At 54.2% G+C, this 24251-nt stretch overlaps 8 protein-coding genes across 8 annotated transcripts; 5 read left to right on the top strand and 3 right to left on the bottom strand.

The window, feature by feature from the left end:
* Positions 1–3905: 3905 nt before the first annotated feature.
* CGCS363_v007855 (uncharacterized protein) lies at positions 3906–5327 on the bottom strand (the record flags this gene model as incomplete). Its single annotated transcript, XM_036639704.1, has 1 exon — positions 3906–5327. One exon carries the CDS (start codon positions 5325–5327, stop codon positions 3906–3908), a length of 1422 nt encoding a protein of 473 aa, XP_036495126.1.
* Positions 5328–6017: 690 nt separating this feature from the next.
* CGCS363_v007854 (uncharacterized protein) lies at positions 6018–7523 on the top strand (the record flags this gene model as incomplete). Its single annotated transcript, XM_036639703.1, has 1 exon — positions 6018–7523. The coding sequence occupies one exon, from the start codon at positions 6018–6020 to the stop codon at positions 7521–7523; it is 1506 nt and encodes a 501-aa protein (XP_036495125.1).
* Positions 7524–7756: 233 nt separating this feature from the next.
* CGCS363_v007853 (uncharacterized protein) lies at positions 7757–9874 on the top strand (the record flags this gene model as incomplete). Its single annotated transcript, XM_036639702.1, has 1 exon — positions 7757–9874. The coding sequence occupies one exon, from the start codon at positions 7757–7759 to the stop codon at positions 9872–9874; it is 2118 nt and encodes a 705-aa protein (XP_036495138.1).
* Positions 9875–10283: 409 nt separating this feature from the next.
* Positions 10284–11795, top strand: CGCS363_v007852 (uncharacterized protein; the record flags this gene model as incomplete). The annotated part of the gene is made up of 1 exon (XM_036639701.1): positions 10284–11795. One exon carries the CDS (start codon positions 10284–10286, stop codon positions 11793–11795), a length of 1512 nt encoding a protein of 503 aa, XP_036495135.1.
* A 251-nt stretch (positions 11796–12046) lies between these two features.
* On the bottom strand, positions 12047–13292 carry CGCS363_v007851 (uncharacterized protein; the record flags this gene model as incomplete). The annotated part of the gene is made up of 2 exons (XM_036639700.1): positions 12047–12683; positions 12745–13292. 2 exons carry the CDS (start codon positions 13290–13292, stop codon positions 12047–12049), a joined length of 1185 nt encoding a protein of 394 aa, XP_036495136.1.
* A 1537-nt stretch (positions 13293–14829) lies between these two features.
* Positions 14830–17993, top strand: CGCS363_v007850 (UPF0518 protein; the record flags this gene model as incomplete). The annotated part of the gene is made up of 4 exons (XM_036639699.1): positions 14830–14838; positions 14922–15038; positions 15108–16042; positions 16097–17993. The coding sequence occupies 4 exons, from the start codon at positions 14830–14832 to the stop codon at positions 17991–17993; spliced, it is 2958 nt and encodes a 985-aa protein (XP_036495127.1).
* A 2115-nt stretch (positions 17994–20108) lies between these two features.
* On the top strand, positions 20109–20662 carry CGCS363_v007849 (uncharacterized protein; the record flags this gene model as incomplete). Its single annotated transcript, XM_036639698.1, has 2 exons — positions 20109–20179; positions 20245–20662. The coding sequence occupies 2 exons, from the start codon at positions 20109–20111 to the stop codon at positions 20660–20662; spliced, it is 489 nt and encodes a 162-aa protein (XP_036494286.1).
* Positions 20663–20981: 319 nt separating this feature from the next.
* OPT2-1 (Oligopeptide transporter 2) lies at positions 20982–24131 on the bottom strand (the record flags this gene model as incomplete). The annotated part of the gene is made up of 12 exons (XM_036639697.1): positions 20982–21275; positions 21331–21580; positions 21637–21813; positions 21870–21944; positions 21995–22095; positions 22148–22227; positions 22277–22954; positions 23013–23210; positions 23270–23783; positions 23836–23914; positions 23965–24008; positions 24063–24131. The coding sequence occupies 12 exons, from the start codon at positions 24129–24131 to the stop codon at positions 20982–20984; spliced, it is 2559 nt and encodes an 852-aa protein (XP_036494287.1).
* Between the last annotated feature and the right edge of the window lie 120 nt (positions 24132–24251).

Here is a 24251-nt window from a genome sequence, read left to right as displayed (position 1 = left end):
AAGCGCAGTCTAAACATGCCGTGGTCAAGCTTATGCGGGTCTCTTTGATAGCATCAAGGACATCGATGGGGTCCATATGATATGGCCGATTGTTGAACATCCTCATCTTGCGCCCGAGGAAAGTCAATTTGGTGAGGTTAGGCATGAGGTTCAAGATGTAAACCAGGTTGCGCCGCGAAAGTAACATGTCTTTGAGACGCAGGCTGGTGACATGACTCCAGCTGTACTCAAAATGGGAACACAACTCCAATTCCAGGCCAATCTCTTGCAATGCAAATTCTCTGCTTTTTAAGGACATTTCGTGTAGAGTCCTTAGGTCAAGATCGTCGAGGAAGCTGCCGTCATTGTCTGCTTCTTTAGAATCTTCGATGGTGAAACTCGAAAGATTCGGAAAGATGTCTCGGGAAGCCCATGGCGGCCGATTTCGTAGGGCTGGCGAGGACTCTGTACCATTGGCACCAGTCACGCAACCAGGCCAACCATTGGCGCGAGGTTCAATCCCCCAGATGGCGGAAGGTTGCAGATGCGTATCAAATGGTAGCCCTCTGTACTTTGAGTTGAGGAGCAATGAAAACTGTCGGAAGATCTCACCGCCAACCGACAAGGTTATATGGGTGACCTGCCGTAGGCGGCAGAGCAGGTCGACGGTCATCAAAGCAAGATGCTCTCCGCTTTGAACAGTACTCGCCCATTTGGTAAGCTCATTGGTCTTCTCAAGAGTCGAACGCAGAAGACCATCAGTTTTCTCAAGGTTGAAACGCAGAAGATCATCGTATTTTGCAAGTTCAAGGGGGTCTGGCTGCTTAACGCGTGAATCCGGCAATGCTCTATGCGACGTCGGCATAAGCGTGATGCTCACGAAAATCTGTTTTATGCAGTCGCAGATTTGAGGTTTCTCGTCTAGAAGGCAGAGCAGGGAGATGAGCTTCTGTGCATCGTTTTTATCATGTATGCTGATGAATCGAAACACCTCCGAAAATAGGATTCGGCGCAATAAGGTGCAGGTGCTGGATAGATTGACTATGGCTGCTCTTTTGGCTCTGTTCAACTTGATATCATGCGGGGCGATGGCCCATTCGACCTCGTCGGTGGCATGCTTGCCAGGCCTTATGGTATCGAAATATGACGCGATATGTAGCAGGAGCTCTGTAGGAAGATCGCACAGCTTCGCCATCGCAGCTCCATATGAAACGACTGGATTAAGGTCAAGATGTCGGGAAGGCGACGCGTGGAATGGTGTGTATAGGTATTGTAAACGCGTAACTTTTCGTCCACAGCTTCAAAGAATACAAAAGTGGTAGAATGGATATATGCCAGAAAATAAAAGAATCTCCGAAGTTCGCAGACTGCTAAAAACCTAGAGGCTAAGCTAGCGTTGGATAGCCATTGAACCCATACAGGTTGTGGGTAGAATAAGTACCTTTGTGACAACGCAAAGCGCCTTCAGGGGGCAGAAAGGTATTAGGTCGGGAAGATGACGATCATGAGAGTGGCACAAAAGTTTTCGAGGTGGCCATGCCTTCTATCTGGACATTCATTATATACGTACAAGAAGTTTAACCCACTTGTGGGTTCCATCTGCGGCCCCAACGGCGATAATCTGGTCCTCTTAGAGCGTTAATTACGCGAAGCCCTTCAACAATGAATTTCAATTCTTCTTGGATTTTAGTCAAACCCTCGTAAGAATTCTCCTGTCGTGGGGGAGCGCAACGAGGGTACCATGGCATGATGGGCATGCACGTAAGCAGATTCACTGGACCGGAGCCCGACTCCATCTGCTACCTCTAGAGCTACCAAAGCTGGGGATGCTGATCCACGTAAACAGCAGCCACACCAATTTCTCGAAATCTCTCCCTGAAATGATCCATTTTTGCGCCCGCATGAAACCCCACCTCTTTGAGGGCTGGATATTTGGATTCGCAATTCTCTGCCAGCCAGATGAGGTCTTGCTCAGGAAAGTCCTCAATGTGTAACCGCTCCAAGGAGGCTGGCAACATTCTGATGACTGCGTTGCACACTTCGGGTCTGCCGGTCTCGTCGTGAATCTGGGTTAGTGTGGGTTGCACAAACTTCGCATCTAGCCAGAGGTTTTGAAGTTTGTAAAAGTTACTGAACGTTCGGCCGCGCGCTTCTATTGTAATGTTCCATTTCGGTAGAGTCTCAATGGCAATTGTGCGTAGAGTTGCTGCTCGCTCAGAGAGGGCCGTTAAAAGGGAGACCATCAAGTCGTTCTGGTCGATCAAATCGAATGTGATGTCCGTATCCAGGCATACGAACCTTTCAAGGCATTTGGCAAATTCAACCATCTCGGCGAGATCGTCATAATCAATCGTAACGTCATCGAAGACGAGTGAGGTTATGTTGGCCTCGAAAATGGTTGTTGGCTGAGAAAAGTGTAGAAAGTCGCTCCAACTTTGAACATAAATATCTGAAACGTTGGGAGCCGCCTCGAACAAGACGTCCCAGGTTTTGGGGGCGTAAGGATCCCAATGAAGGTCATAAGAAAGATCAGCTGAATCGTTGCTGCGCACAGCGTCCTCCAGAGTGATGGACTTCAGCGATGGGAAGCGAGTAGAAAAGGAACCGAATAAGATCAGGTGGCTGTGTACCAGAGTATGATCGGACACGGAGAGAGTGAGGTCGGTGAGGTGAGTTAACCGACTTAACACCAGCCCCGCAGCCCAGATGATGTACTTGGAGTTGCGTATTGTGGGGTTCTCATCATGATAGCTATCTAACAGAGCTAAGTATGATGCGTGACTACCTTCAAGCACCTCCTCGTCTTCGGAGAGTCGGGGTAAATCGGGGGATAAGAGATACGCCATATTGTTCAGGGCGATGCGATCCGGACTGTCTTCTATCTGTATTTGAAGAACAAACTCTTTGATTGAGTTGCTGATGGTAGGATTGTTGTGCAAGACACGGAAAAGATCGATCAGCTGATTAGCCGCATAATCACCGTGAATACTGATAACTCGGTAAGATTCCTCAAATAGAAGGTGACGCCAGGTCTTGTTAACGAAAGAGAGGTTAAAAAGGGAAGCTCGAGCATTTCGAATGGTTTCCGAGGCCTCGCGAACGCATTGATGGCGAGTTTTCGATATTGTTTGCCTGGTCGATTGGGTAGAGTTCCCCGGCTGGTTGACTCGAAGAAAAGAAGCTATATGAAGCAAGAGCTCCACAGAGAGGTCGGAAAATTGCGCCATGGCGATCTTCCAGGAGCTAGTCGAGCTTCCGGAGTGGTAAAGCCCTACAGTGAGGTTTGAAGCCGCGATGGCAATCAACACAACATTTCACACCCACTGGGTCCATTTATGTCACGCCGCTGTCTATGTATATAGCCGAACACAGGGATGGGGCTAGTCGTGTGATTCCATGAAAATAAGCGTCACAAGAAGAGTTCTGCAATTCGTGTGGATACTTTTAGCTAACGAGGTGGAGTACTACACTGCAATTACTACACAATTGTCATTGTGTTGCTGTTGTTGTCACTGCTGTTTCCACTGTCATCCTAGACCGAAAACGATGCGTCAGCCAAAATTCCAGTCTTTTTCAGGAGATTGCTGGCCACTTTCGAGTCGGATGCTCATTTAAGTCCTAGGTCATATTCATCCATAAATGCCGACAATAACTTGACTCAGGCTAACGGAAAACCTTTTTATTGACACAAATGCCTTGGGGGGCTTGTTTCGTTTCAGCTGTGCTATTCACATTGACAGTCTCCCACCTCAAAGAGTGCATATTGATGGCGTTCAGTATTGAATCTCTGCTCCAGTATGATTCATTCCCGGGTAATTCTCGAAATATGCCATGTCTTTCCCGTTTTTGTTTTAAGCATGTCCTGGGATTCCTTCGTCTTTTGTCTTTAGCTCTTCAAACAGCGGACCCCTCAGCGTAGAGCTCTGCTACCAAAGTTGGGGATACGGATCCACAGGAACGATAGCAACGCCAGCGTCTCTCAACTGTTGTACGAGAGGACGCATGCTTGCAGAATTAACATACGTCGCATCTAATCCCAGTTCTTTCAGCTTCGGTAACCGGGACCTGCAGTTCGATGCTAGCCAGCTGAGGTCTTCATCGGTGGGTTTCCCCTCGAGGTGCAGCCGCTCCAGGGAGGCCGGCAGATGTTTGAGAATTCTGCCTTGCAGGGGTTCCGTACTTCCGTAACCTTCATCGCGCGGAGGTTTGCTGAAATCAGCATCTAACCAGAAGTTTTGAAGATTCCGGAACTTCCTGAATGAAAAAGAACCAAGTAATACCGCTGGAAGCTCGTGTACGGAGGGAAGGCAAATGGTATGTAGAGTTGCAGCTAGTTCAGAGAGGAGAGTCATCAACGGAACTGGGTCATCCTCCTCGGAAGTGTCGAGGACCTCCACTCCGAGTAGACTTTCTTCAAAATCAATAGCTGCTCGTCTGCAAACGAACTTTCCGAGATTTGAGAAATCTTTGAGCTTCATTTGCAGTTCGTGGTAGTAAATCTCAATGTCGTTAAGCACGAGTGAGGTTAAGGTTTTCCCGAAGCTATTTGCTTCTTGCTCAAAGAATCCATCAAAATCGTTGAACTTGTGAAGAAAAACGTCCAACACATCTGGGGCGCTTTCAAGCAAACTGTCCCACATGCAGGGAGGTGGGAAGGTCCATCCCACTTCGTTGACAGTAAGACCAGCATCCGCTATAGTCAAAGACTGTAGAGATGGAAATCCAATGGTTCCTGCGCCGAAAATAATGGGTTTTCCGTATGCGAGGGTGTGTTCGGGGACGGCGAGAGTGAGGTGCGTGAGGTGATTCAAGCCGCGGAATACCAGCGCCGTAGCCCAGAGTATGTATTTCGAATTCTTCACTGCGGTTGGTTGTTCCGCATAAACCCTGTCCAGTTTCCTGTGATACCCGTTTAGACTCGTATTACCACGGAAAATTCGGAGGATCTCAGGCCTCATGAGAAAGGCCATATTCCTGATTGATATACGACTCGTGTCATCATTCAGGTCGAAGTGAAGAATAAGTTCCTTGACGAAGCGGCTGATTCTAGGGTTATTGTGCAGAATTCGGAACAGGCTGATGAGCTGGTTGGCCGCGTCTGGACCGTGGATGCTGACGACTCGCCGGGCCTCCTCATAGTATAATCGATGGCAAATTTTGTTCACGCAAGAGAAACTGGAAAAGGAAGCCTGGGCCTCCCGCAGGTCCCTCGCGACTTCTGAGATGCCTCCCTCGTGCTTGAGCAGTATTTCTCGCGTTGAGCCTGCTCCATTTCCCGGCCTATTGACGCGAAGGTGCGAAGCTATGAGTTCCAAAAGCTCCAAAGAAAGGTCTGAGAATCGTGCCATGGTGGCTTGCAGGGAGACGCTGGGCTCTTGTAAGCCTAAGATGAGGTGTTGAGTTTGAAGTTGTAGTGAAAGTTGCGAGCGAAAGAGGGAAGCAATTATTGGCGCACAGACTGGGTCCATATTTAGTAGCGCTGCGATGATTGGCCGGGACTGCCCTGTAAGATGGGAGGATTCATGGCTGGTCATGTGACATGGTGGACATGATGTCTCGAATGTCTCAAAGGAATGACCACGCAGAGATCAATTGCTCTTAGCCACAGGGCTGCTGAGTGAAAGCTGCCATTTTGAGAAAGAATGTTGTCAAGAACAAAAAACAACAAATCTAATGGCCGAATGATTCTCGAAGACTTCCCCAGCTCTTAGAAATGCATTCACTTTGCACCTCATGGATTAAAGTCAAAGAACCAGGTTTTAAGTGAGAATGCGCGGGTCGAATTTCAAAACAAAGACCTTTTCGCCTACTGATATTTCTGAGGCACCATCTGGAATATTCAATGTCTAAGATGCCGGTTTGGACGGAGTATGCTGGAAGCCTCGTGACTGACTTTCCAGTCATCTCAACCACCCCCTGCCCCCAAGGCCCTTACTACTTGAACTCGCTTCTCTGACATCGTTCACTGTGAGTTGCGCGTCAATTTCTCTCACCAACACCAACCAACCTGACCCTGTTCTCCACGCCAGACATACACCATGGGTCAGCTTAGCGATCTTCCCCCGGAGCTCATCCTGACCATCTTTTCTCACTGGCGGTTGGGTCTGCCAATGCATGATCTGTTTGTGTGGACAAGAGACATCGATGAGCAGGGACGAATAACTGGAGTCAGATGGAACGACCTTCTCAACTTCTCACTCCTGAACCGCCACTTCCGCCAAATTGTGTCCGACAAGCTGTACACACAGATCAGGATCCAAGGGAAGCTTCCAATCACGAGACTCGTATCGTTTTTGCGCTTCATCACAGCGCATCCTGAAGCAGCTGCCGACGTGAGGCAGGTGTACATCAACCTCGATCCGGGGAGGACTGGCTCTGGATCTCTTCGACAGAAGGACATATATTTCATCCAGACCGCGGCCGAAAACTCCGGAATCACATATCCTCAAGAGATCTTTCCTTGCGAAGATCTGGTCGCTGATCATTTAGCACAGAGATTAATCGACCTTAACAACCCTGGTTGTCAAGAGGAGGAACACCTGCGACTCCAGGTTCTCGTCGCCATCTTGCTTGCTCATCTCCGAGGAACGCAAGAGTTGGCGCTTACCTGCCCCTACGGCGTATTCAGAAATTTCGCTCGTGGCAACCTAGCGAAGCAGCGTGGCTCAGGATTCGACCCAGATGACGAAAGGGTCAGGTTCGCTGACGAGACACCGATGGTTGTTGGCAAACCCTGGCTCCCGCAGTTGTTCTCTCTTGTTACGACACATATTGCAGGCACCGAACCGTTCCGACCTATCGGATTCGAGGGGGATGAGCTTGCGAATCTTCTCTGCTTGGGCTCAAAGACCAGTCGGCTGTGTCTTGATGACGCCGGTGTGGACTTCAGACTTCAAAAGGGCCCGGTCGGGAATTGGGCGAACATTTCTCATCTCACCCTGACTACTCAGCACATAAGTATCGCAGCCATGCAGAGCATCGCCAATCACTGCAGCGCTTTGTCGACATTCAAGTACTTGCCAACAGCCTACGAGTCATTTGGAGTGACACAATCGACGCAGGCCGAGCCCGGGGAGGTGATACACGCTCTACGGAAACATGCGAACACGCTGCGTACGTTGTGCATTTCGTCCTCAGGGTACTCCCCTCGCGGTTTCATCAGCATGCCTGTTTCTAAGCTCGATTGCTTCGTCGCCCTGGAGAATCTGTGGATTGATAACAGGACCATTACTGGGGACTTGCCTGCGGTCCAGGGGACGCTGATTAAGGTTGATCGAAGAGAAAAGCTCATCATGTCCTTGCCGCCTTCTATCAAAAGGCTCCATTTGCACAACGCTTCGTATGTCCCCAGCGGGGGGCTGTATTGGCTTGCTGGACACAGCGAGCTTTTTCCGAAGCTTGTCAGAGTTGAGTTGGACTGGCCAACGGGCGATGATTACACGCCAGAAGAGGTCATTCGGAAGCTGTTCTTGCAGGTTGGGGTGGACGCGCCGACGAGGCGAGGCATGATTCGGGACGCCCGCTTATGGGATCGGTATTTCTGAGAGCGGCATAGATTGTCGCGTCGTTTGTTGCTTGCTTTTTTTGAGGTTGTTCTGAGAAAATGAAAAGGGGCCTGCAGACAGGGGCCAGCCATTCGCATAGAGCTGTAAAGTCACGTGATATCGTGCCACACTTCGCGTCTGTCACGCGCCGAGACTTTAATTAGCCACATCCCCTCCAACAACGTCACCCTTTCAATGTTCAGGAATACTGTGCCCACCGCAACAAAGCCAAAATGTCACGAAATAAGAATATGAACAAGAACAAGCGACAGAGAATTAAAAAGAGACAGAATAAAGACGCCCAAAAGCCAAACCCATCCTCACGAGCTGCATCCGCGAAGTTGATCCAGAAGCAGAATCCATTCTCACGGCTGACACCGGAAGTCCTCACCAATATCTGTTCCCTACTATTTCCGACGCATCACAACCTGCAAGATGTCTTCGAGGTAGATGGCCCTGCGATTATTCACCGTCGCTGGAAAGACGTGTACAACCTGTCACTGGTCGACCGGAGGTGCCGCACGACCATCAGCCCGTTCCTGTACCGCTGCATCCCCATCCCGGGACCACGCTCCCTTACCAAGCTGCTGTCCTTCGTGCGCTTCGTAACCGACAAACCAATAATCGCCCAAGGCATCCAACAGCTCTACCTCCAGCTCGAAGTGGTGAACTCAGGCGTGACAGTGCTCAGCCAGGACGATGCCAATTGGGTCATGAAGCAGGCCGAGGAGACCGGCACTCCCTTCTGCGAATGCAAATGGGAGGGCCTACCGCACAAGCAGGAGTTCGAGTGGAAGGGCACCAAACGAGCGCAGAGCCGCGTGCCTGAGAGGCCGATGAAGCGGTACACCGACGAAGTCGAGACGCGGAATTGGGACGAGTGCCAGCGCATGGAGACGCTTCTTCTGATTCTGCTGCGTCGTCTCCCTGGCCTTGTCGACCTTGGTCTCGAGCACGGCAAGCGCGTGTTCTCCCACGCGTACACAGCTTTGGAGAATCAGAGGCTAGATGCGGGGGACCGCAAGAGACAAAACCTACCACAAGTACCGCCAAGAGTGACTCTCCCCACGCTGCCTACCGTCCGATCCGTGGCCATGAAGATCAACCGCAGCGCCACCGAGTGGCAACATGTCGACGACAAGGACGTGCGAATCCTCATGGAGATATGTCTCAAAGCCGAGCGACTCTCCGTCGAGGAGCTAAAGCCCGTGGGACGCCTCATGCCTTGGGTAAACCCGAACAACCCCCACCTGTTGCCATGGTTGCACTCTGTCCGCAAGCTCACACTGACCAACTCAAGAAGCGTCGACAGCTGGAAGGAGATGGCCGCCGTGGCCCTCTACATCCGCAGCTGCCCGGTGCTGGAGGAGTTCAGGTTCATGGCGAAATACCGCGAGACGCGCGAGGGAACGCCCCACCGGGTGCGGGTTCCGCAGGAGGCCATGCTCTTCCTCGAGAATGCTCTGACGGCGATGCATTTCTGGTGCCTCAGAACGCTCGTGCTCGACTTCCGCCACTGCATGCAGTCGGATAGGCCCCCTGCCTGGGGCCGCCTCCGCGAGTATGCTAACTTGAAGCACATCTACCTGAACCTGGGGCACCGCATTCCCCAGGGAAGCTACGGCTACCGCGACAGGAATAAGATGGATCGCGAAGCTACGGAAGTGTTGAAGGCTCTACCGCCGTGCGTGCGCGTCGCCAGGCTCGCCGGCGAGTTCTGGCTGCCGAAGCCGCTGAAACGGCTCATCCGGAACCACAAGAGAGTCCCGTATCTGCATGACATCGAGGTGGAGTCTGAAGATGACAGCGGCACGCCTGAGGTGATGGCGTCCCTTGGAGAGAGGTTTGCGGAGTGCGGTACGGGAGGAGGGCAGCTCAGGAGTCCCCAGAGCAGCAAACCGGTTGTCGTCGGCAGTTCAGCGGCAAAGATCTGGCCGCGGCCGGTGCGGTCGGAGTGGAGGGAGGATGCCCCCGAGATTCTCAGGTGGACCAACAGGGAAACGATTACTTACGGGACGAGGAAATACCCGGAGCCAGGCGCGAAGCTGGTCGTGCAGAAACGGACGACTACCCCAGCACCCAGCAAGAAGACAGAAATGCCGATGCCTGTCTGGCTGGAGTGGATGCATCCTGCCTCGGAGCCGGGCAAGGAGCCCATCCTGAGGCGGACAAACATGCCCAGCGAAACGCCTATTGCGATCTGGCCGAATTATGAAGACGCGCCTCGCTCAGTTCATGAAAGCATACGAATCATAGGGGCCACGCCGGGTGACCCGGCGGACGCGGCCCGGGCCACGAAGCGGCTTTGGGCTCTAGTAAGGCAAGCAGCGAGTCCTTTACCTCTATCATGAAGAATTTTGCATTTGAGCGTGTTCTTTGGGCTTTCTGGGCGGGTTATGGTCCAACATGACGATCGGGACTATACCATGATGGTGGTCACGAAATTGCAAATTTCAGAGATACCAGCAGCAGCGTAAATATATCCTACGAGATCTTGTCACTGCGAGTACATGTTCGAAGTTGCCTGTGCCGTCATGACCCTGATCATGCCTGGTTCCAGTCGAGTCACCGGCGAGAACCTGGCCTTTTGCATGGCCACAAGGGTTGCAAAGGTCGTCCACACAGGAACCTAAACGCTTGTTTGTCTCCAATGCTGCACAACCTCAATCTACTCGGCAAGTTCTTTTGTTCCAACACAACGATTATTCTCATGCCACCGCGTCCTACCAGACTGCGCCATTCACAACCTCCCACGTCATCATGGCCATGGCTAGCATCACAGACCTCCCAGCCGAGCTGATCGACAACATCCTCGACCTCGCCACGACAGAAGTTCCAGAAGACACAGCCATCGAGTCCCTCGGCCCCAGACGCGTCGCCGACTGCCCGTCCATCGTGCGCCAACGAATCATCAACAGCCTCGCGCCCACCTGCCGCAGGTTCCACGAGCTCTTCAGACACGAGCAGCACCGCGTCATCTTCCTCACCAAGAGAAACATCTTCCCGCGGATGGTCAAGCTCCACCGGGTGCTGGGCTCTACCCCACAACCAGCGGTGTTCCAGAACACGACGCAGTTCGTCGTGGACTACGAAGAGAACCTGTTCCTGGCGAAGAACTATGGGGATAAGGCCGGCTATGGGAAAATAGCCAATAAACTTGACTCTTTGAGGAGCGACACGCGCAAGGCTGGATTCAGGTGTATGGACGAATATTGGGTTCCTCTGGATCGAGTTGGGCGCGAATGCATCGGACCGCATGTGCCGTTGCAGCGCGGGCATGGTCATAGGCTGGGTCTGCTGGCGCAGCTAATCCTGCTGCGCCTTCCGAACGTCGAGATGGTCACTTTGCCTTATTGTATGATGGACCTTCTTCAACCCCTGGACGTGTCGTGTATGAATGCGAAAGTCCGGCAGAAATTCCCGCCTCGCCTCAAATCTCTGCGCATAACCGAAGTTGACAACGGAGATGGCCACCCTGGGATAGCCGGCATGACCCCCAGCCGGTGCGGGATCTTCGCAAAGTACGGCTACATCAAGGAACTCATAACCAGCGACCTACAAACGGGGCTCCCGCCGGCGGAGTTCATCGCATTCAGCTGGCTCACGCGCCTCGTCCTCTGGCACTGCGCCGTCATCGACCCGAACCACTTAGACCAGGCCCTGAAGCGGCTCCATAGACTGCAGACCTTCGTCTACACCGTCAAGAGCTCGCCCACTCCTAGGTGGCCTCGATGCCCCATGTACGAACAGTATCTGGCGGTACGGTTCCCCGAGACACTGACGACGCTCTGCATCGACGCGCCGTTGGATTATTGGTTCGGGCGGTCCGGACTGGCGCCGGTGTTTGGCGGCCTGCAGAAGCTTGAGAACCTGTGGGTGAACGCGCACAATCTGAGCAGGGCAGGGCTGGGGAACGGAGTTGGGATTCTGGAATCGACGAGCCGGCACGATCGCAGCTACGACCGTATCGAGATTGTAGCGGCGGAAGGCGATCTGAAGTGTTTGCCGAAGTCGCTGAAGAGGCTGCACATATTGGGGGAGATAGGGCGCGTTCGGGAGGATGTGAAGGGGCTGGAGGAGGCGGTTGGTACTGGGAGGCTGCCGAATCTGAAGGAGATCGCGGTAGTGACGACGATAGAAGATGAGGACGGCCCGGGAGAGGGCTTTTGGACGCGGTATGAGGCGGATTTGTGGGGTTTGGACAGAGAGAAGCTTGGGGGGGAGGGTGTGAGATATTTAGATGAGGTCGATCCAAGACCATACATGTGGTAGGATTCCGGGAGGGTTTGAGCAAGATCTGTCATGGGGATGAGAGCATGTCACGTTACGAGCAGAGGTTTAATGTCATCATCGTTACTGTATTCTAGTGCGGGAACCTTTCTGTGTCTGCTATGATTCAGCCCAATGCATTTGCCAGTCTCTGCAAGCCAAAGTCAACCAAACGTGACCAGATTCCAAGCAATTCCATCTCTCCAACTGTTAACATCCACCCCAAGATCATAACCTAGACGAGCGCTAGACTATCACTGCTTGTAGCAACCGCCGTTCTTGAAGGTGGCGGGAATACCGCAGGTAGTAGACTCGATGGCCTCCTTGACGCACTTCTCGTTGCTGTCGACCTTGAACCAGGAGAACATGTCCAGCTCCAGGGAGACGCCCTTGCCGAGGTCAGTCTCGAAGACATCGGTCTGGCACTGCTTGACCTTGTAGCGGTTGGGGCCATCACCGTCGGGGCAGGTGAAGCGGATGGCGTCGACGAGGTTGTCGCACCAGCTGGTCGAGTCCTGGCCGGTGGGCTGGATGTCAATCTTGTACTTGAGGCGGTTGTTGGCCTCGTCGAAGCGCCAGGAACAGTCGGCCTCGGTGGTCAGGCCCTTGCTGGGGTCGACGAAGGCGCAGGTGAAGTCGGGGTCAATACCGGGGGGAGGGGTGGCCTGGGCAGGGGTGTTGGTCTCGATCAGGAGGGGGGCATGGCTGACGGGGTCGGGCGCGGGAAGGAGGCGGAGGTCCTTGGCTGCCTGGGTGCTCATGAGGATGTCCGAGTCGGGACCGATCTCCATGAGGTCCTCGTCGTCGCGCTTGAAGATGGAGGGGCTGGGAGGGCTGTCGTCTCTGTCGGCGGACCAGTAGCGAGTGCTGCAGACACTGCTGCGGTAGCAACTGAGAGGTGTTAGCTTGAGTTCGAGTAGACAATTGGATAAGGTAAGGAATTATGACTTACCCCTCGTTGACCCAGTTGGTCAGGACAGGGTGGTTGAAGCACATGGAGAAGTGGATGGCCCATTGGACCTCCTCCATGAAGTCTTTGCCCTCGGGCCAGGGCCAGCCGATCTTGTAGCGGAGGAAGAGGCCATTGCCGTTCTCGTTGGCCTTCCACTTGCGGTCGCACATGAACCAGTAAGTCCAGTTGTCGGTGAAGTCCTGGATCTTGGTGATGAGCATCTCGCACCACTTCTCGCTGGACATGCCGACGGGGTCGATCTTGATCTGGTACTCGAGGTGGTTATCGAAGCCGCAGTTCTCGAAGGAGTAGCTGCAGTCGATCTGGGGGACGATGTAGCGCTTGATAATGTCAGTGCAGTTGTGGTCGGGGAGAGGGCCGAAGTCGTCGCGGATGGTGATGCCGGTGGTGTTGACCAGGCTGACTTGTCCCTCGGAGGAGGCGGTGATGGCAGTCTTGGGACCGAGGCCAGGGCCAGCATTGGCGATGGCGGCACCCAGGGCACCAGCGGCGAGGGAGGCCTGGACGAGGACACGCCGGATCATCATCGTGAAGTCTTGTTTGGTGTTTGAGTGCTTGACGGTAATGATGATGAGAGAGTGTGAAGGGCAAGAGGGGAGAAGAGTTGGGTTTGTGGAGGTGAGAGCGAGAAAATCCTCACGGCTTGCGCAGACTGAAGAGGGCTGGCTGCCTTTGTTGTTTTTGAATTCTTTTCGAGGCGCGTCAGGTTGTGCACTGCTGTTAAGCGAGGCAAAGGTGAGAATAACAAAGACAGACGAGGCAGGAGGCAGGTGAAAGGCAGAGTCGTGCCTTCCTTCAAAAGTAGAAAGAGGTTGAGCTGTGAGGTGAACCTACTCATTCACCCTGAGTCTCCTGGGCTGCTAACCAGACCCAAGCTTAGTTGTGACCTTGAATTAGGAAGGCTACTCGATTATCACCACATTAGCCTTGAATATTTGATACTTACCCCTATTTAAACCTGTTGAAGAAATATCCTGCTTATTTTCGAGAGACTGCTTGATTTTCGAATGCGTAAATAGCTATTTTCACACCTTGAGAACTGAAATGCTTTGACTCAAATGAACAAGATCGCTTTTCGACATCAAGCATATATAACTATCGATTGACTTGCGGCCCAGCTTATGAAATCTGATTTTGAGTTTTACTATCCGTGGAAATGCTGTCGCTTTGGTCGCTACTTCGCTCGTCGTCGTCGTTGCCGCCGCCGACGTCGTCTCTGTTGTCTGTCGCCATCTTACTCATCTCTCGTCGTCATTGTCGTCGGTATAGTTTTTTCATGATCCCTAGTAGTCTCCGTATTCTCTAGTCTGATTGATATACTCCATATTCCTCTCTGTTCCCATCTTTCTCGATGGAAGCATAATTCCAAGATTGCAATGTAGGCTGTATCTGGTAGTTTTCTGCCGTCCGGATCGAATGTTAATATTAAGACCAAAGCTTCTCTGGAGCATCTCAGCAGAAAAGCTTCAATTCAAGGAAGGGAAGATATCACGTAAATCGGAGCTTTCCTGATTGAGGTGTTGTTCAAATGAAGCCATCGTGAGGAATCAAGCCACATGCAAGATGAGGTAATCTTAGAGACGCCACAGCCAGCCCAAGTCAGCCACAGGACCCCCACATATGCAGCCCAACGAGGCACCAATCCGATGGATGCACCTTCAGTACCTGATGGGAGCTTGTGAAGCTGCAGCAGCTGCATTGCGGTACGTACCGATCGGCCCCTGTGGCCCTGCACTAATTCGCAGCCGCCATTGGAGCCAGCGAGCCCGGTACAGCGGCCAGCGGCCAGCTAGCAGGACGCGGTCGAGTCTCGGAATGACATTTCGCGACGCCTGACACTTGACACTTTATGCACCCGCCAGAGCAGAGCTCCATCTTTGCATTTCGCTTCATCTTCCCCTTAGCAGCAGCAGCCGATTCCTCAAACTCCACCGACCGACCGACCGACGTTGACGACACTCCTGAACGGCGTGGACTGCCGCATGCCACACACCGACCGCCTCGATCCTATGCGCGACTGAGCCTCTTCCCCTTCCTGCTGGAAATGCCTGCGGAGACGAAACCATGGACTTTGTGAGTGCTGGAGCCCCCCTTCTAGCTGGCCGGCCGGCGATGGCTTCATTCATGCAATCCCGTGCTGACCTTTGACACCGCAGTGGTCGCGCCTCCTAGCGGGCACTTCGCTCTCCCCCTCCAACAACCGCAAGGTCGACGCCGCAAAGGACCCCACGAAACGCTTGCACCGGTTCGATAAGGAATACAACCGCATCTTGGTGAGCTCTGCCGCGGAACGGACCCCATCGTCGGAGCTTTGGACCCTGACTAGCCCCCCTTTACCTTAGCAAATCTGGAGATCCTCGTCAAACCTCGCCAATGACGTCGACGCCGCCGAAACCCTCGAGATCAGGCTTCAAGAGCTGACCAACATCCTCAACGACGAGTCCCGACGCCCGCTCCCCCACCCCTGCATCCAATATGCCGCGAAGAAACAAGTCTACGTGCCCATCGGCAAGATAGCGACCACATCCTACAACGAGTGGATTATCAAGGAGGCCGTCCTTTTTTTTGCGACCCTGCTCGAGACCGAGGAGGAGGCCTTTGTCGAGAACGTCAACTTCTCCGCCAGTCTGACCAACCTGCTGGTCCGCATCACCGGCGTCAACAGCGTTCGCCTGGGTTCCGACACCGAGGCCAAGGTTGTCGAGCTGGCGTTTAACATCACCACCAAGATCCGCCTCAACCGGGACATCCTGCACGCCTGGTTCAAGACCAACCACGATGGCGCCCCGAAGGCCAACCCCCAAGACGACCAGGGCTCCTTTGCCGGCCGGACCCAACGACAGGACTTTCCGCTATTCTATATTTTGATGGATTATATTCACCACGAGGGCAAGGTTGGAGATTTTGCCAGGACGGGACTGCTGTACATCATCGAGTCGGCGTCCAGCGACGAGTCGTTGGAGCAATGGATTGTCGAGAGTGACCTGTCTACGTTGATGGCGACGGGTCTGGGAGCACTCTACAGCCAGTTGAGCCGGAAGCTCGTCATCGACTACCCTACTAATGGCCTCCCTGCGATTCTGGCCTTCTCCGACTACGAGCGTCCCACGTCCACCTTTGAAATCATCAGCTCCTGCTCTGGCGACTTCCAGGGCCATATCGAAACCTTCCTCTCCCATCTCCTCTTCTGGCAGGACGTGCTGGACCACTGCAAGTCGGTTGAGGTCAAGCAGACACTTCTGGAACACTTCCAGGTCATTTTCCTGCAGCAGCTCCTGTACGACTCCCTTCCGTCTGATATCAAGAGACCCTATACTGACTGAGCGTGCAGATACCCTTCGCTGCTGGAGTCGTCTGATATTGACGGAGGCTCGTCCGTGGCCGTCCTTACCTATCTCCGCCGCATCCTAGAATCCCTCGACCACCCCGACATGATTAACCTCATCCTCCACTACCTTCTCGGTCTCCCTGACCATGTCTCGACTGGCCCCTCAAGTGGTGGGCGCGCTTCCATCAGCGCAGCTCGCAAGCGCAAATCCATGGACCTTGCAACCATGCTGGCCCAGACACAATCCGACATCACCGCTACACCTTTGCTGTTTAACCTCGTTGATCTCATCCAAGCGTGTTTGCGCTCCCATAACCAGCAAACCATTCGTGTTACGCTCCAGCTAGTCTCGGCCATTTTTAAGAGACACCATCGCTATGCTGTGGGCACGCTCTTGCGCACGGAAACAGTGATTGGCGACAAGATGCATCGCACGGTCGGAGCACATGAGCAGGAGGTCGACTATCTCATGAGCCTGGCTGGTTCGATTGGCGGCCAGGACAACTTTGATGAAATCTACGAGAATGTCCTGAAGGATACAATGACCCGACTGGAGGGCCATCCCTGCTCTTTGAAGCTCGTCGCCCCCAAGATTTCCACCAACAACCATGACCTACCCGCTATTCCTGATACGCTTCCTGGGGCGCCACGCGACGTGCACGAGCACACGCTCCGACCGGACGATCCCATGCTCAACACAGTGCTGGACCTTCTCGAGACCTTCTTCATGAACCCTGTTGACACAAACCTCTCTCTGACCGAGTCCATTTTGGATCTGGCCATCTGCGGCTATATGACGGTCGAGGGATGGATGCTCCGGAATCCTCAAAAGTACACTTACGATGAGCAGCCACCTAGCCCGACGTCTCCTGACGCATCAACGACGTCGTTCAGGCCTCCAACGGACCCTGATTCCACAACGTCCGCGGAGCAACAAACCCTTGCAGCTCTTGACGGATGTCGTCGTCGCCCCGTCTGGACCCAGTCCTCTCTGCCGCGTATCCTCATCGTTCTCCAGCAACTCTGCAACCAGGTAGCCCAGTACCGCGAGACGGTCCCTCGCTTTGAGGACCTCCTGCAGAGCCGGAGAGAGGCGTTCCAGACTGCGGATAACCGGCCCACGCCGCCGCCACTGCCGCCTCGCAAGCCGACTCCGCAGAGACACAGGTCAGCGCATACCCCGGAACGCGAAAGTCTGGATGATGCACGCAGTGGATCGCCGGCGCGCCCGTCTGGCCTGGAACGTTTTGCACAGCGCCTGGTCTCGGAGTTGAGCACTCCAACCCGGTCAGGAACCCCCAGGGGAAGAAAGAACAGCCGTGGTTCCGGGACTAACAGCCCGGCCCCGGGCGGTCTATCGGGCGGATATGGTCTGTCTACCCCGACGTCCCGGCCTCTTCCCCCACCAAAAGACACTCCCTACGACCATGCCCCAAGAAGCGTGACAGATGAAACTGGTTCGTCGCATGGGCCTAGAGACCCCGTGGCCAGCCAGGCAGCTGCGTTTGCAGCGATTGACCAAAGTATCCTCGCGCGTAAGGTCGGCATTCCTGGCAAGGTCGAGGCCATCCCGCTGGATCTCGGGAAGAAGCCGACCCTACATATGCCGCCGCCCAAGGACGACGATGAGGAGGCGGAGCAGGAGGTCACGGAAGAAGGGGAGCAAAAGGCTACGCAAGAAGGAGAGCAGGACGCTTCAGAAGCCCAAGAGGCCCAGCCGGAGCCAAGCGGCGATGATACCGCCGATGTCAAGCCAAAACCAGAGGAGAAGAAGGCGGAGCGTACCGCTTCGGTCTCGCATGTCCTCACCAACGTGATTGTACTGCAGTCATTCCTGTTTGAGCTCGCTGCCCTGATCCAGGTGCGTGCCGGGCTCTTCAACGAGGTTCGCTACGCCTGAGGTGGTGCCGGATGCAACCGTGGGGAGCATGGGGCCAGGGTGGAGACTTTTCTGTTTCTTTTCTACATACCAGATAAAAGACCATTCTTATTGTACGTAGTATACTTTTTCCTGTGGCTTCCCGGTTCTGGGCCTCGTCGCTCGCTTGCATTGCTTGGCGTCGGTAGGGAAGGGGAGGTGGTTCTCTGTTAGGTGCTGATGAATAGACTTATCTGCTGTGTTTATTACTATGATGTCGTCTGCTGAGTGGTTCGGTCTGGGCTCAGTGAAGACGATGGTGAGGCGACTATTATGCGGCATGTACCTACTTACTAACTGATGGTGCTGGGCTTGTTTAGATGAAGGAACCTAACGGAAGTACGGATAAATCCCCCTCCCTCAAAAATGGCGCGCGCCGTTGGCCGTTCATGCCTTGTGATCTGCCGAGCAGACCCAGTAGTGGTGATCGACGGCTGACGTGCGCTAATGCATCAAGTGCCGGGGTGCAGGGGTTGTTGAGTTTAGCTGGGGGTGGAGGCCGAGGGGGTGGGATGCGTTGCGCAGCCCGCGTTCGCGGGGTGCGGCGGACGGTTGGGTTGGATGCCGAAAGCCCGGGTTTCTTTTGGGGTTAGGCTGGGTTGGACCTGGGGATGTCACCGTAGATGGAGGCCAAGACTGGGGAGTTAGCTGGGAGGATCGGGGTTTAGGAAGATTCTGGAAGAAGTGGTTCCTTTCTGGCAGGTTTCTGGTGTTTCTACACGGCTCATTGGGAATCGGGGAAAGAGGAGGAGTTGTTGAATGAAGATGATGGATGAGAGGGAACTGAGTTTGTCCTCGTTGAGGTGACATGAGTCAATTGTGGTAGCATTCCGCCTGATCTCGGCCTCGGACGCGGGAATTTGGGCTGAAGAGACCGGTCGTCTGCCACCAGAAGAAAGTTAGGCTTTCTATCTCTCTTGCAGATAATGTTGGAGCGGCGGCACATTTCGTGATTTGGAGAGCAGAGCAGAGTTTGGGGGACGATCTCAAGATGGTGGTACCTATGGAGCGTCACGCAAGCGAATGGGCAGATAATCTTTCCCAGACCGTTTAATATCTCGATTACGAGAGGAGAAGTGAGAAGGTTCGATTGGTGGTGGTCGGCTAGACCGGATTGCTTCAGACGAATTGGTCGGATGATTTTTGGGTTTTTTTGGGCATGGGTAACGTTTTCCGCGTGCTGTTTTTGGAGACGCCGCTGGCACTTGAGTCGTGGGCTGAACAAGTCTGAACCGAATCTGAGTCGGTCGCGGTTCCGTGCGCTCGCGAGTCGGGGGGCGAGTTGGGCACGGCGAGACGTGAGTCGGGGACATTTTTTCTTTGCGCGCAGGAGAAGGCTGAGTTGTCTTGGCCTCTGCAATGAGACGAGGCATCAGCTGAAATGGACGACACGTGTGCTGGGCTACTGCGGACTCTTGCAAAGTGACGGCGGCGCTTGTTGGTCTGTGGTGAAGACAGAAGTGTGGAATTGTCGCGGGCTGAAACTGTGGAAACGCGCTTGTGGACAAAAAGGCAAAAGGGCGCATCTTATTGAAAGTGACGGTAAGGGTCCTTCCTTGGGCGATATGACGTGCCCGAACGGGCGCGCCACGTTGTCTAGGGCTGCGGACAAGGGTGTGTGTGTGTGTTCATGTTCGTCAGCCCTTTTTTCTCGGTGATGGGACCGGGATGGGCGGGATTCCTGATAGATGGGCTGGTGCCATGGATGGGTTCGTGTTGAGCGTGCCTAAGAAAAGAAGTGGGAATGTAACCGGGGAAAGGGCCAGCTTGGTGTAACTGGTTGGTAGATAAAGGGAAGATTCGTCCTGTGTTGTGTCAGTTTGGCCTGTTTGCTTCTTGCTTTCCAAGTCTTTGCCGTCTGATGTCGGATGAGAATTTGAAGTGAACAGTTACACGGATTATTTTGAATTACACTCCCCTTCATCGAAGAGACCAAGCGTCCCATCATTCAGTTTACCATTTCTTTGCTTTTCAACTGTACCAACTTTACTACACCCGCCCGGAGCAGATTATCTCTTTTCTCTTCTTCTCATTTCGAAGGACATACTCCACTTTCTTGAAGAACACTTGGAACGGTCGTTTTAGAGCATACACATCATGAAGTTCTCTGCTTTTGCTGTCATTACTGCCGCCGTGGCCGGCGTTGGCGCCGTGCCTGTTGAGTCTGGGTATATCTCTCCCCCTCAACCACACCTGCTACATAGCATCCTCGACTAACACCAAACCCCAACAGCCCCCTCTCTTCCCTCCAAAACCGCGCCACCGAAGCCATAGGCGGCGTCGTCTCCTTCATCCGCCGCGAAGAGCTCGGCACCCCCGTCGTCCCGCAGCAACTCAAGCGCGCGCCCCCGGTGCGCTTCCACAATGCCCGCGACGCCGAGTACCTCCGCCGGCGCAAGGACGGCGACGGCAAGGGCGGGAGCAACCCCGTGCCGCCGCTCAACCCGTTCAGCACGAAGAGCAAGGGCGGCAAGCGAGACGCGCTGGAGGCGCGGAAGAAGAAGGACCCGGAGGAGGTGCCGCCCTTGAACCCGTTTTCGACGGGGAGTAAGGAGAAGAGGGGCGGAGGGGATTTGACGAGGAGGAAGGCGCCGCAGGAGAGTGTGCCCCCTTTGGCGCCGTTTTCGGTCGATGGGGGGGATGAGGAGTGAGGGGAGTTGGGGGGTGGGGGGTTCGTCTGAGCTGTTGAGGATGCTGGTGTTCCGGGGATCGCGATGGAAGGGCCTGGCTGGACCGTGAAGCTGGGACTTTTCTTGGGCAATGTTTGGTCGGGATCTTCTGGGCGAAGGCGGAGATGGGGATGGGGAACCTCCTTTTTTTATAGTGGGTTGGGGGAGAGTTCCTGGGGAATTGAGACTTTGATTCACTGTATATCTTGAAGCCATTTCTTCTTCTTTTGTTCTACTGTACGTTGAGTTGCGGTGTGAAGATGTGTACATGTTGGATGGATAACAAGGCGGTGGACGGAGGCTATCCGGCATACGTCCCGATGCGAGGGCCAAAGTACTCTCCCTTGGGCAACTTGAGCCTCGTGCAAGCCGTGGCCTCGCAGCCCTTCTCCGAGTCGTTGCCCCACCAGTTGACCTCGAACCCGTGATAGCTCACCGTAAAGAAGATGACCACCGCAGCGATTGCGATTGCAGTCGAGAGGGCGGCTGAGAGGACGTAGTTGTACTTTGACCAGAAGGCGAGGTAGCGCTGGCGGAGGTAGACCATGCTCAGCCAGCCGGGGATGACGGCCGGCCACATGTACGCGATGTTGTACTACACAGCAAATTAGAGATAGGAAGAGCAAGGAGGGAGGCGGCTTTTGACTCACGGGAGACCAGCTGATGCCACCGCTGAGGATCATGACCGGGTGGATCTTGGCGACCCAGTGCGTGCGCGGGAAGCGCCTCTGGAAGACGTAAAAGAGGATCGGGATGGCGAAGCCGACGGGGAACGCGGAGAGGAGGGCGGTGTAGATGCCGCCGGAACCGAAGACCTTGCGGGCGCCCAGGCTGCCGAAGAGGACTGCGGCGGTGAAGTAGGTGTTGACGCCAGGGCAGGAGAAACGGTCTTTTTGGTTGCTGTGGTGAAGGTTGTTAGCATCACACGAGAGACATTGGTGTGAGGAGCTCCTTACGTCGAGCAGAGGTCGGGGATGTTTTCAATCTGAAAGTTCATCACGCCGGTGCAAACGAAGGCGGAGACAAAGACGGCGACGACCTGGGCTGCGAAGGTGTGGCGCTGGGGGATCTTGAGGTAGTGGGCTAGCTTCAGGTCGTTGGCGAAGTCGAGGGCGTGGGCGGTTGTGACGTAGCTGGAAGCAATTGTTAGCCGGATAGTTATGAGAGTTGAGGTACTGGGACGTCTTACCCGAAGCACTTGAAGAAGTTCATGGCGAGAGCATTACCGGGCTCCCATGCACCGCCGATGAACTCGGCCAGCACGCTATCGTTATGTTAGTCTTTGAGATGCATCAGAGGTTTAGGTTGACTTACTTGAACTCAACCTCCATTCCGGTCGTGGCGAAGATGATACCGGTGGGAATGACGAAGACAAGGGCGAGCGCGATGCCGAAGAAGACTACGCCGACGCTGGTCTGGGGAACATTTAGCAATGTTAGTCGATGGATGGGTGGAGTCGATAGGTACCTCCGTAGGCCAAGCAGCAACGGCCGCAACACCGAATGCAATTGCGAGCAGATTGAGGATGAGGTACCACCACTCGGGAACTGTGACCGGTCAGCTACACTCTTCAAAAAGCAGGGAAGATCCTGGTACCTTCCGGGTAGTTCGACATCATCCTCGTGTGGACATCCTTGAAGTCCTGCGACGCCTCCTTCTTGAAGCTCCGGAGCAGACTCTTGAAGCCCAGCGCAATGTCGTGGCGATGGAAGAGGATCGCGTAGGAGATTGTCGCGGCGTAGACGGCGAAGAAGTAATAATACATAGTGATGCTACTCGCGGCCAGGTAGACGGGGGAGTAGGCTTGGTACTTGGCCTCATCCAGCCACCCACGGCTATCAAGGATCTTGGAGACGTTGTAAGAGCCACCAAAATGGTTATACATGAGGTTCGAGTTGATCGGAAGGTAGGCCGTGTTGTACGCATTCGTCCAGTAGAGCCCGATAATCGTGATGCCGCCGATGAAGACGCCGATGAAGGTGTTGAATGTGACGCGGAAGGGGACGACGAGGGGCTGGACGACGTGGGTTGCGACGTTCCAGTCAAAGGTCGGCAGAGGGTTGAAGCCGAGACCTTTGCGCACACCGGTGATGGCGGTGAGGGTGAAGTTGTCGGGCGCAATCCACGCGACCCAGTTGAAGAGAGAGAGCGCGCCGAAGATGTAGTCTGGGAACCAGAACCAGACGAACATGCAGGCGAACGCCGCCAAGAAGAAGCGGTAGCGGGATATGCTGTAGATCTTCTTGAAGGGGCCGGCGACTGGGTGATTTGTCTCTGTTGTGGTATAAGTATCGTGAGTCTACAAGGAGCATGTTCTCGCGACTTGGCTTACCGTTATGAAGAGAGCTGTTGAGAGCAATGGTGACCAATGATGCGGGCCACAGACAAAAGGCTGGGTACACCAAGAAACGCCTGCACAGACCAGCCAAACCAAAACCCATCAAGTTCGTGGAGAGAGCCAGAAGGATTTGGTAGCTGAATGACTTGGCGTACTTTTGCCCAAAGTAGCGATCCATCCACTGGGTGAAGACTGAGGCGGATCTTGTCAGATAACCAACACCATGTTCCATCGAAAGACACGGAACTTACTGATATATCTCGAGCTAGGAAGCGTCTTGCCAACACTCGCCATAATCGAAATCAGCATGTGCTCCTTCTTATTGAAAGGGCCTGGATTCAAGCTATGCCGAACCCCAAACAAAGTGAACCCAACATCAGGCAGGAACCTCTCTGCGGCCTTGCCGACCGGGTACGCCAGCAGCTGCACGACCTCGGCCCTCAGCGTGATCGACGGCTGGCGCACGCTGAAGAGCTGGTTGATGAAGGCGATGAACACCACGAAGGCGAGCCCGATGACCCAGGCGCGGATCGTGGAGACGGGCAGGCTGGGGTCATCGTGCGGGTCGACGACGGCGCGGACCTCGGCGTAGGGACTGTTGGTGGTGAGCAGCGAGACCTCGACCTTGGCTTCGGAGATCTCGCGGGCGTGGGAGTCTGGGTTGGCAAGGATGTCGTCGTTGGCGAGGAAGGCTTTGAGGCGCTCGAGGGCGCCGGCGGGGAAGTTTGGGTCGAGGTTGTGTTGGGAGACGAGTCTTTCGGCGGCCTGGGTTAAGTGTGAGGCGTGTGAGAGGATGGATGGGGCAGATGGTGGTTACTTCACGGGTTTCTTGGAGGGAGAGGCTGCGGGAGTGTTCTCTTGCTTCGAGGACCTCTTCGGGTGTAGCGTTCAGTTGTCTGGCGGTTTGTGAGTTGGATGATCTTGCGCAGGTGAAATGTAGACTTACTTTGCCACTTCATCAACAGAAATCTTCTCATCGAAGCTCTCATGCTGTGAAGTTATTAGTTGATGCCAACAGAAGATGATCGTACCCGGTCGACTCACTTGAGGGTTGACATCAGCTGGCGCGACGACATCGATGGTATCGCCTGTCTTCTCATTGAGAGTACCCATTTTGGCAACGACTGATGGACGAAACCGCAGACAGATGCAGAACCTTGAGAGATGAGACACAACAGGTAGTACAGGGACATGAGGTGAGTCAGGACAGAGCAGTTCTTATTGCCGTTCGTG

This window comes from Colletotrichum siamense, assembly GCF_013390195.1.
Source record: "Colletotrichum siamense strain Cg363 chromosome Unknown KSG_Cg363_contig05, whole genome shotgun sequence".
NCBI lineage: Eukaryota > Fungi > Ascomycota > Sordariomycetes > Glomerellales > Glomerellaceae > Colletotrichum > Colletotrichum siamense.
This window is presented reverse-complemented; position numbering and strand designations above follow the sequence as displayed.